The sequence below is a fragment of the Danio rerio genome, chromosome 4 (genome assembly GCF_049306965.1).
Source record: "Danio rerio strain Tuebingen ecotype United States chromosome 4, GRCz12tu, whole genome shotgun sequence".
NCBI classification, from domain to species: domain Eukaryota; kingdom Metazoa; phylum Chordata; class Actinopteri; order Cypriniformes; family Danionidae; genus Danio; species Danio rerio.
Genome location: NC_133179.1, coordinates 27,455,884 through 27,468,163, shown reverse-complemented (window position 1 = coordinate 27,468,163; position 12,280 = coordinate 27,455,884). Strand labels below are relative to the sequence as shown.

Genomic DNA, 12,280 nt, shown 5'->3' with positions numbered 1-12,280 from the left:
TGGCAATAAGCGTTCTCGGGGAGGCAAACAGATCGATCTTGGCCTCCCCAAATTGCGCCCATATCAGCTGAACAGACTCGGGGTGGAGTCTCCATTCTCCAGAGTGAATTTGCTGCCTTGAGAGCGCATCAGCTGCACGGTTGAGCATACCTGGGATGTGAATGGCGCGCAGCGATTTCAGCCGCGGGTGACTCCAGAGGAGCAGACGGCGGGCGAGCTGAGACATGCGGCGAGAGCGCCTACCCCCCATGCGGTTGATATACGCTGCCGCCGCCGTACTGTCCGTCCTGACCAGCACGTGTTGCTGCTCCAGCACCAGAAAAAAGCAGTGGAGAGCGAGGAACACTGCCAACAGCTATAGGCGATTGATATGCCAATGCAGCTGGGCACCTTCCACAGGCCCGCAGCTGCATGCCCGTGACACACGGCTCCCCAGCCCATGTTGGAAGCATCTATTGAAACAACAACATGACTGGACGCCTGTCCCAGAGGCACACCGGCCTGCAGGAACGAGGGGTCGTTCCAGGGGCTGAGGGTGCGGTGACACAGCACAGTAACCGAGACTCGGTGTGCACCCGCATGCCATGCGCGTCTTGGAACTCGATCTAGAAGCCAGTGCTGAAGTGGTCTTATATGAAGCAAACCGAGGGGCGTGACAGCCGCAGCGGAAGCCATATGCCCCAGGAGCCTCTGAAAGTGTTTCAGTGGGACCACTATTTTGCTGTCGAGCTCCCTGAGACAGTTCAGCAACAGGCGAGCGCGCTTTCCGGAGAGGCGCGATACCATGGTGACTGAGTTTAGCTCCATCCCGAGAAAAGAGCAAACTCGCCCCGGTGCAGAGGATCTCTTTTCTCGGTTGACCTGCAACCCCAATAGGCGAAGATGCCGGAGCACCTCGTCTCTGTGCATAGTCAATTACTCACGCGAGTGGGCTAAAATCAGCCAGTCGTCGAGATAATTGAGAATGCGGATGCCCGCAAGCCAAAGGGGCACTAAGGCACCCTCCGCGAGTTTGGTGAAGACCCGCGGAGACAAAGAGAGGCTGAAGGGGAGGACCTTGTATTGCCACGCTCGACCTCGAACGCAACCGGAGAAACTGGCGAATGGAGACATGAAAATACGCGTCCTTAAGGTCTATAGCTGCAAACCAATCCTGAGGACGAACGCATCGGAGGATGCACTTCTGCGTAAGCATTCTGAATGGCAGCTTGTGAAGACAGTGTTGCAAAACGCGCAGATCTAGGATTGGCCGTGACCCACCGCTCTTTTTGGGTACGATGAAGTACGGGCTGTAGAACCTGCTCTCTATCTCGGCTGGAGGAACCGGCTCGATTGCACCCTTCGCCAGGAGGGCAGCAATCTCCTCTCGCAAGACAGGGGCGGACAGGGGGTATACCCTGGTGAAATACCTGCCCGTGAACTTGGGGGGCTGTTTCGCAAACTGAATCGCATAGCCAATTCCGATTGTGCGTATGAGCCACCGCGAGGGGCTGGCCCACGCTAACCAGGCAGGCAGAGGCCTCGCTAATGGCGTCATCGTTACAACCGCTGACATACCAGAGGTGGGGCAGCGTGGAGCAGGTGTGCTGATCCGGGAAGCGCAAGGGTCCCGTGGAAGCATCCTGACCCGCAGCTTTGTAAGCTGTAGCTCCGAGGGAGCAGAAAACTTACAGGCTTTGGATGGGAGACGAGGCGGACCCCGCCAAAAAGAGGCGCCGCGCGGATTAACTGCAATCGTGCACTTAACCTGAGGGATCGCCACATACCCCCTGGCTGCTCCACCGTCAAGAGTGGTGAGGATGGAGGGACACGCAGCACGAGCAGAAAAAAGTGCCCTTCAAGTCCGCGTGAGCCTACTGTGCACCTCTGGGAAGAAGGGAATGCCCCTCTAGTCGGTCTGGCCGCGGAGCTGGAGGATAAACCATCTCCAACCCACGGCCGAAGCAGCCCCGGGAAAGCACGGCTAACATGTCCATTTCAGGATCTGTTTTAACAGCGCTCACCTGCCCGAAGGGGGCGAGCGGGTCTGGATCATCATCGCACAATGAAAGCCCTCCCTCCGATGACGTGCTGGATGTCTGGTCTCCGGTGTCATCGAGCGTAAGGGCTACCATCTGTTAGACGGATCGCTTCCCCCGCCCGGAGCTTAGATGGAGCGCTTGGAGCAGCGAGAGGTCCGCGGGCCAGTGGGCGATGGATTATCTTTTGTTGAACCCTCAGATCTGCCCGAGTGTCCGGTGCAAAGCAGGGGACAACTGGGGTGATTTGCCCTTTTGCAAAGGCTAGCCGCGATCTTTACTGCGCAACAGTCATAGCATCGCAATGACGACATGAACTGCCCGCGAGCAGTGCATTAACATGCTGGAGCATGTAACACAGTGCCTGTGCCCATCATCCGAGGACAGAAACCCACAGCATCCAGAAACGCACAGTCGGAGCGCCGTCCTGAAAAGGACGTGCTGCACGACTGTGTTGCTCTCTTTGTGAAGTTGCAACTTTATACGTACCGCTCTGGAGGACCGGACCCAAAGGATCGCCAGACAAGGGAGAAAACCCAGCTCGACTGTCTGCCGCTGCGTTGTACACACTCTGGACCGGGAGAAGCTCTCGTTCGCTCGGCATCGCTGGATCACAGCAGGAGGAACCCTAATTGACTCGATCAGAAAAGTCTCTGAAGCGAAAGGGATGGCGTTTGCTCGCTCCAGGTGTGCTTATATGCTGGGATAATTGACAATGAAGCACCCCTGTGCAAGCTTACGCTGCCAATTCATTGCTTTCATTGGCCCGTTCAATACTCTTTCAGACAAGCAGCTTCTGAACCGAATCCTCCCATACGTGGCTTTTAACATCAAATCCACTTATAGCACTGGAGTTCCCCAACCGAAGGGGAACCCGCCTTGTATTGTATTGCATTGTATTTTACTATTTATTTATCTTTGTATGTTTTTTTCTTCTTTTTTTATGCTGCTATTAGGATGTGCTAGTTAATTAAGATGCTTTTACTGTGGGTTATTTGTTATATCTCCATGTTCCTAAAAAGAATTAATAAAAAAAAAATAGAAAAAAAAATAAATAAATAAAATCATCAAGTTCTTGGTGTAGAAATTGTAACCTCTTCCTCTCCATCATTGTCACCACTGGCTATTTCTGACATCGTGGTTGTTTGATATTCACATATTTTCTTGTTTATGGAGTGTGAGAACAGTAGTTAAACACTCTGTTCTGATCCATCAGGAATGAATGTATCCAGCTGTGACTCCTGATAATCTTCATTCTTCATTTAACAGACATGATCATCAGTGCACTACTGGGCTTGGTGCCAATTATGTTAAAAATGACATGAGGGGAGGTAGAAGGTCATCTATTGGTGTTTATTATTGTCCTGTTCGCTAACATTATGTGCATATGCTTTAAGCTGCTGATTTTGACATATAGTTCTAGGGGTTTGTATGGACTTACCTTTGAGAATACAGCTCTTACCTCTATTGCATTGAGTCCACTCTGTGATATGTTCAAGTCCTGTTTACCTAAGAAAAGATTTAGAATCAGACTGTTACAATAACTGAATATAGAGTATAATATAAAAGAAAAGCGTATTTAGCAAATATATTGTTGAAACTTAAATACATATTTGAAATTTAATAAACATAACATTAATAATACTACATTTTACAACTCAGTAAAAGTTTAGTTTCATTTCAAAATCATTATTTGACTGATCTGATTATCAATGAATATTTTTTAAAAGTATGATATAGTTTTAACCTAAAAGTTGTGGCTATATGTGCATGCATAGATTCACTGTTACCATGTCAACACTGTGCCTGCAGAAATTAACATGTTTCTAGCATCTTTCTAAGATATATTAGCCTTTATATTTTAGTCTAACATGTTTAAATTAAGGGTAGGGTATTATGAAATTTCTGCATTGAGAGTTGTTAGAGTTGAGTTTTCACACAAATCAAAGACCAAGTGCTAAAAACATTTTGCTATTATGACAGATAAAGTCTTGTTCTAAATCATACTTCTGGGTAAGAACCTGTTTTGGATGTTTTTTACATGGTTCTAACTTCACCATGGATGGATTTCATAATATGGCTACTAGACTACTACAATTCTGGGGGTCACTATCTGATTCCAAAACACTTTTTCTGCTGTACAATTAATTTTTACATTTTAACTAGATTTTTTTTTAAATGCTTTTGTTTAACAACTGGAATATCTATTTGACAGTACCGGCATATTAAAAGTTATTCATTCATTTTCTTTTTTAATAAAGGGGCTTAGTCCCTTTATTAATCCGGGGTTGCCACAGCAGAATGAACCGCCAACTTATCCAGCAGGTTTTTACGCAGCGGATGCCCTTCCAGCCGCAACCTATCTCTGGGAAACATCCACACACACTCATTCACACACACTCATTCAAACACACACAAACACACACACACACACACACACACACACACACACACACACACACACACACACACACACACTCATACACTACGGACAATTTAGCCTACCCAATTCACCTGTACCGCAAGTCTTTGGACTGTGGGGGAAACTGGAGCACCCAGAGGAGACCCACAGGAAGGTAGGGAGATCATGCAAACTCCACACAGTAATGCCAACGGAGCCAGCCGGGGCTCAAACCTGCGACCCAGCGACTTTCTTGCTGTGAGGCGACAGCACTACCTACTGCGTCACTGCGTCGCCATTAAAAGTTTCATTTAATTATATTAAAAACTATTTAGAATGAAATATTAATCTCAGAATTTTGAAAACCCAAATATATAAAGAACAATAAAAAAAAAACATAAATCATCAACTCCGACCACATCATCAAGTATTGCTGATGACAAAATGGTGGTAGGTCTCATCAGTAACAATGATGACAGTACTACAGAGAGAAAATTAGACAGCTGAATGAATGGTGTAGCACTAACAACCATCCTTAATGTGAGAAAGACAAAGGGATAGTTATGGACTTCAGGAGGAACTCCCTTGAGCACCTACAAGTATCAATAGCATGAAGTTACAAGTGCTTATCACAGAGGATCTCACCTAGATCAAGATAGCACACCAACGCCTATACTTTCCCATCTGTTGAAAAGGGGAAGAGAGTACAGAGTGCGCTGATTAGCTGCATCATTGTTTGGTATGGAAACTGCAATGCTGCTGACTGCAAGACTTCCAGTGGACAGTGAAGGCAGCTGAGATGATCATTGCCTCGCAAAACATCATATCACCCCTGTTCTTGCCTCATTGCACTGGCTACCTATAAAATACAGGGTTGATTTTAAAATTCTTCTTTTCACTTATAAAGCTTTGCACAATTCTGCCCCGGCCTATGTCAGTGAGCTTATTAGGCCATATACAGCTTGTAGACTCTTAAGATCCCATGATCAGTTTCTTTTGTCTGTCCCTCGGTCTCGCTGCAAGTCAAAGGGTGCTTAGATTGAGCGCTTGGAGCAGCGAGAGGTCTGCGGGCCCGTGGGCGAGGGATTATCTCTCGTTGAACCCTTAGATCTGCCCGAGTGTCCGCTGCAAAGCAGGGAACAACTGGGGTGATTTGCCCTTTTGCAAAGGCTAGCCGCGATCTTTACTGCGCAACAGTCATAGCATTGCAATACAGCTGAATGAATGGTGTAGCACTAACAACCACCCTCAATGTGAGAAAGACAACGGGATAGTTATGGACTTCAGGAGGAACTCCCTTGAGCACCTACAAGTATCAATAGCATGAAGTTACAAGTGCTTATCACAGAGGATCTCACCTAGACCAAGATAGCACACCAACGCCTATACTTTCCCATCTGTTGAAAAGGGGAAGAGAGTACAGAGTGCGCTGATTAGCTGCATCATTGTTTGGTATGGAAACTTGCAATGCTGCTGACTGCAAGACTTCCAGTGGACAGTGAAGGCAGCTGAGATGATCATTGCCTCGCAAAAAAGATCATATCGCCCCTGTTCTTGCCTCATTGCACTGGCTACCTATAAAATACAAGGTCGATTTTAAAATTCTTCTTTTCACTTATAAAGCTTTGCACAATTCTGCCCGGCCTATGTCAGCGAGCTTATTAGGCCATATACAGCTTGTAGACTCTTAAGATCCCATGATCAGTTTCTTTTGTCTGTCACTCGGTCTCGCTGCAAGTCAAAGGGTGATCGAGCTTTCAGTGTTGCGGCCCCAAGGCTCTGGAACAGCCTCCCTCTGAACATCAGAATCTCTCCTTCTTTGGATGCTTTTAAATCTAACTTAAAGACACATTTTTACTCTCTTGCCTTTGACTGATGCATGCATGTTATTTTTTATTATTTATATTTTAGAATTACTTTTAAATATATTTCATTGTATTTTTAATACCAGTTATTTTTAGTTTTATTGTCTAGTTTATTTTATTGTAAAGCACTTTGGATCAACTACGGTTGTGTAAAATTGTGCTCTATAAATAAAGTTTGCCTTGCCTTGCCTTGCAACCCTCCATCCAGAGTTTTACTTTTACATTGCCAAAGCAAGTAATGTGAATGACTCCAACTATCCCTTCTACCGTCTCTTCCAGCTCTTGCCATCAGGATAGAGGTTTAGCGTATTAGTGCTTACTTAGCTAGACTACTAAACAGCTGTTAGAGCCCTCAATTCCAATTATTTTATTCTTCTAATAAATCTTATACACAATCCCAGGTCCCAAAACCAGGACCTCCTCTCCACAAAACATTACACAATTCTGAGTGTGCTCTACACAGCTGAAGTAGGCATCACAAACCACCTGTAGAAAACACACTCTTCTTCACCTCTCTGACACTTTCCCTGACAATTGCACCTGTTTGCACATTTGTAGCAGACAATTCTCTCCAACAGACAATCACTTCATATCTGTGGGAGAAGAAAAAAACATTGTGTACATCACACAGGTGAGTGATGCAGAAAGCAGCTGCAGAAACACTCTTTTGTTTATTTGCACAAGACACTTTACTTAAACTCTATCTTACAAGTTAGAGCAATGTCTTGCACAATATTGTTTAGTCTTACGTAAATAACTTGTTTAAGCAGTCTTAGTTATGTGTATAATTATGTAATTATAGTTTATGTACAGTTACATCTATCTGACTTTCCCATCCTGATTTTTATACCTGGTTTACCCTCCTTTGGCAGCAATAACTTCAACCAAATATTTCTTGTAGTTTCAGATCAAACCTGCACAATGGTCAGGAGGGATTTTGGACCATTCCTTTTTACAAAACGTTCTGAGTTGAATTCTAGAATAATGGATGATTTACAACATATAAATGTGTCTTTGTTGTACCTGAAGGAGAACCTTGTCTTCCTCTCAACTCAAGCTGAGTACCGTTGCTCTTGATGGGGTGAGTCTTGGCTCCCTGTTGTTTTTCCAACTCCCCTGAAAAGGCAATGAAAACAGACAAAGATAATTAAACATGTGCCACAAACACATACATACCAGATCCACAAATTCAACAAAATCTCCAAACCACCACACTTACAAACAAGGATAGATGATAATTGCCTGTAATTTCTAATTAGGCTACAAATTATTTTTTCACACTTGCAAGGGAACTTAAATGTAAATTAGCACAAATTTAGGGAAAATTTGCCATGTGATTTAATAAAAAACATTAAAGAGAGTTATGACAATAGAGTATATATGTTCTTGTTTTATTTATGTTGTGTTTTGCACAAACAGACTTCTTGTCTTCAGAGACATGTGAGGTGAGTTTTAACTTACTTGCTAACATGACCATTAAGCAACAGTATGCTAAGCAAAGTATATTTACTATATGTTAAATCTTAATTATATAACTAAAAATATCCCTTTTGTTGAGTATAATTATAATTTAGCCTACATTTCATCAACAACACATAACTCAGGATGAGCAGCATGGATACAGTTTAATGGTAATGGTGGAAGCTATTTGAAATACAAATGCATCAGTTGTTGCCTTGATAAAAAAAAAAAGTTTAACATAAACAGCAATGCTATTCTGTCATAGCTAGAAATAAATACTAAAAATAGGATCCAATTGCAAGTATCTTTATTGACTGTGAGTCAAACAACAAGGGGAAAAAGTCCAAACAGAAATAAGCAAAACTAAAGTACTAGAGTGGTCACTTGTAGATGGGAACAGAAGTCAAACTGTGGAACAGAGAAGCAGATCAGGGGCCCAGAGTACAATCCACCCCAGTCCTGACAAAAGACTAAAATACATGAACAGCCAGAATGAACTGACAAGAGACAAAAGGAACGCTGTCCAAATATAGCCAAGATAACAGGCTGCAGCCAACAGGCTAATCAGAACAGCAGAAGCTCTGCCATAGCCTGTGACATAACAATTGGAAATTGGAATCTTTCCCCAATTTCTGTGGGGAAAGAGAAGATTTTTTCAACGCATTTCTAAACATAATAGGTTTAATACCTAATTTCTAATAACTGATTTATTTTATCTTTGCCATGATGACAGTAAATGATATTTTTTCACTTTTATATAGCTTATATAGCTAATTCATAACTAGGTTAATTAGGTTAACTAGGTAGGTTGAGATAATTAGGCAAGTCATTGTATAATGATGGTTTGTTCTGTAGACTATCGAAAAAATACAGCTTAAAGGGGCTAATAATTTTGTCCTTAAAATGGTGTTTAAAAAATTTAAAAACTTATTTTATTCTAGCCAAAATGAAACAAATAAGACTTTCTCCAGAAGAAAAAAAATATTATCAGGGATACTTTGTGTTTCCTTGCGCTGTTAAACATGATTTGGGAAATAATAAAAAAATAAAATAACTTAAAAAAGGGGGAGGGGGGTGGGGTGGGGGTCTAAATTAAAACAATGTCAAAATTTATTTGCTTTTCTAACAGAGTTTTTGTGAAAAAAAAATCTAGTTTGAATTTTTTCAAATCAGGTTTTCATAAGATTCACACATAAACAGCAGACAATACAGCAAAGTCTAGCTAAAAACAGGCTAGCAACACTTACAAATATGGGCTTATGACAATATGATTTGATTCATTTGTAAATGTCTGCAATATGAACTTTATTTTGATGTTACTTCTAATAAAATGCTAATCATAAAGTAGAATCATGCTTTCTTTCCTAAAGCTGTTTTTAAGCTATATGTATCATGAAAAGCACTATGCAAATAAATGTGAATTGAACTGAACTGAAATTGAAAGTCCACTCACATTCAATTCTTATCTGTTCCATCTCTGACACTTCAGCAATTGATTCTTTCAGGTCCTCTACGAACTTGAGCAGCTCCTCTGCATTTTGAGCACAGAAATTCAACACCTGCTTCTTTTCTGAGCCTGAACACGGAGACACAATCGTCATGGCGTGAGGAAAGTCTGAAACATAGGAAAAACAGACAACATCAGACAGAGTAAATAGAAATGTAGATTATTATTTATTGACAATCTAAACTACTTAAATTGGCATTTAGTAAATAAAAGCAGGATAAAAAATGTCTTACACAGTGAATTTAACTACTGTAGTTTGCATGTGTCGATGGATAAGAAAGAAAGACTGTCACATCTGAGGTTGTAAGTAAAACACTTAATTACTCCCCTGAATGATATATGGGTCCTCCCATGATTTTTGTGATTCCAAACTCCAATCCCTCTGCATTGTTTGCCTAATGTTTCGGGATATAACGTTTCACCAGGGAGACCATCTGCCTCTCCGCATCTGTCTTTAGTAGAATAAAACCCCCTCCTTTACATGCACATCACAAAGCATTAATTTATGATGGTTAGTGATGTATGTATATATTTTTGTATCGCTCCAAGCCAATAGTAAAGTTAGCATATGCAGTTGCAGACTATTATGTGTTCTGGCATTCATCACACTCACACATTAATTATTTTTAGGAATAGAGTCAGTATCTCCAGTTACCTTGACTGACACTGAATTGGTGATTAGTTAAATTTGCTGTTAAAGTAATTGCCCATGAGGCAGCTGATTTAAAGTAATGTCAATCCCGTCATAATGGTGACTTGCAATGTCTGTGATGAGTGTTCCATTGTCCAAATTTTTGCCAACATTTTTTTAGTCTGCCCATAAAGATTGTGGATAAAAAAATCCAGTACAACTCATCTCTGGTATGGCCAGAATCTTAAAGGAGAGCCTGAACATCATTACTGCCAGCAGAGGTTGGTTTAAACCCTTTAACGGTAATGTCTAGTTATCTAACCTATAATGTGTTAACGTGTTTTATAATATTGTTTTACAGCCACAGATAATGGCATTATGCATTGAAGTCAATGACTGCTAATTTCTAACATTTTCCAAATGCCAGTAAACAATAACTTTTAATTGTCTTTTATGATACATTGCTTTATACTTTACAAACATGTCAGTGTGTATTTATATTTTTATTGTTATTTTAAATCATAGATTAATGAAATTCTAATAGTATCTGATTTCAAGATTCTTTGTAACATGATCTATAAACAACTTTATATTGCTGACTGGTCTGTCGGAGTAACTTCTAGACACAATTTTTTTTTCCAAATTCGGTTTCTGCTTTGATTCTTTTGCTGTTGTAAAAGTTTAACTTGCACTCAAACTGAACTATTGCTTTTTGTAATTTTAATATAAATGTATTTATATTATAGGTGGGCATATGATGTTTTATCTAGATAAATATCGAAATTAGTCTATATTAATCTCGAAATTAATCTAGATTAATTTAGATTAAAATGACTCATTTGAATTTTGATGAAGGCATTCAGAATAAGTGTGCCACCCAAATAATAAGTCTTTGAGAATGGGTTTCTCAAGCCAGGTGGTGCATAAGACGAGGGGCCCATCGCCTGTTTTCAAAATGCATCACAAACTGCTTGAGAAACTGTTCTACTATGATAATTGGGGATAACAATAAGTTATGTTCAATAAGATGTACTTGTGTTTACTAACTGTTTATTCAGTTAAACAGTTTGAACTTGTAGGCCTGCATAAGCTTGAAACAGTGATTTTTGATCACCTTAATTCAACTAAAGTCATAACTGAACTAAACAAAAATGGAATTAATACGTGGAGTATGCATATATTAGTGACATTAATGAAGTAAACACCGTGATCAGTGAACACCATCTTGTAGGACTTTTCCAACATATTTTCTGACAATATCCACGCACGCGGCAGTCAGTAAAGGACCGCACACACACACATCATGAAACGCAGAAGTTTTTTTCTTTCCATTTGGCGTGTATTATTAAATTCCATAACATTCTCACCAGTCCTTACTTCTACTCCTTATCTACTACCCCAGTTCAGTCACAGGGGCATGAATAAAATGTTCATGAGTTAAAGTGAAACTGCCAAACTGCAGTTAAAGTCAGGAATCCTGCTGATTTAATTCAGAAGGGCACTTTTTTGTCAGATGGCTCACTGGTCAGGTATACATGCGTTAAAGCAACACGTAAATGCCGATTGTAGCCCACCACTAATTTATAAATATACAATTAATCAAAAATATAACCTTTGCTGTTGATTTACCCAGGCCATACATGTTGTGTGTGTGTTTTTTTTTTGTCTCTTTTAAAAAAATAAAAATAAAAAAGATTTGATTCTCCCTCAGTCAATCACTACGAGTTTATGTCGAGTTGATTGAATAGGAGATTCACTTAGATGCATTAATCACTCTAATTTTTATGAAACAGGCCAATGGAATGCATGTGAAATTAGAGAATGCAGCTCTCACATGTGTAGCCACTGTCTAAAACCTGTAAGTATCATTGGGAGTTACATAGGAATTTTGTGTATCTGACTATATATCTTATCAGCGAAGAGAAAGTGACACAAATTTATAATTTCTCTACCTTCTGGGTGACCCGAAGGTCTGTTCTGAATGAATGGTGAATATAAAAAGGGATATCAGAGCTCATTTTCAACTAAGTTAAGGGAAATGGCACTACTTAGCTAACGTTTTCTTTCCCAAACACACGTTTTAGATGCCATTTATCAAACTCGAGTTAATAAACTGAATCTTTCACTATATAATGCTGTGTTCACACCAGACGCGGAACGCGTGGATAAATCGCGATATTCGCGCGTAAATAGTCACATGAACATTTGAGGTTACTCGCTTGATTTGCGCGTTAAACCATGCTTCATTCGCGCTTCAAACCCCGCTTCATTAGCGCGTCAAACCCCGCTTCATTCGCGTGTCAAATTCACTTCAGAACAGACGCGGATTCACGTGATGGGCAGGGCTTCTGTCTGTCCCGTGACTCTAGCTTTATAGCTAAAGGGCTAACATGGATT

At 41.1% G+C, this 12,280-nt stretch overlaps 2 protein-coding genes across 27 annotated transcripts in view; one reads left to right on the top strand and one right to left on the bottom strand.

Moving 5' to 3' along the window:
• Positions 1-12,280, bottom strand: part of iqsec3a (IQ motif and Sec7 domain ArfGEF 3a) — a 252,307-nt gene that overhangs the window by 19,404 nt on the left and 220,623 nt on the right. For 11 of the 25 annotated variants that reach the window (XR_012402130.1, XR_012402129.1, XR_012402124.1 and 8 more), the window contains 3 exons: positions 9,199-9,360; positions 7,308-7,400; positions 3,481-3,527 (listed from right to left, as the gene is read on the bottom strand). Coding sequence is in view for 8 of the 25 variants with exons in the window: in XM_009300450.5 (XP_009298725.2) it covers positions 3,481-3,527; positions 7,308-7,400; positions 9,199-9,360 (302 nt within the window). In the remaining 17 variants the exon portion in view is untranslated. Of the gene's footprint in view, positions 1-3,480; positions 3,528-5,064; positions 5,104-5,764; positions 5,817-6,770; positions 6,878-7,307; positions 7,401-9,198; positions 9,361-12,280 lie in introns of those variants that run through there. The other 14 variants (XR_012402125.1, XR_012402126.1, XR_012402133.1 and 11 more) reach the window with 3 other exon arrangements.
• Positions 1-12,280, top strand: part of LOC141381638 (uncharacterized) — a 259,466-nt gene that overhangs the window by 69,090 nt on the left and 178,096 nt on the right. The window lies entirely within an intron of this gene.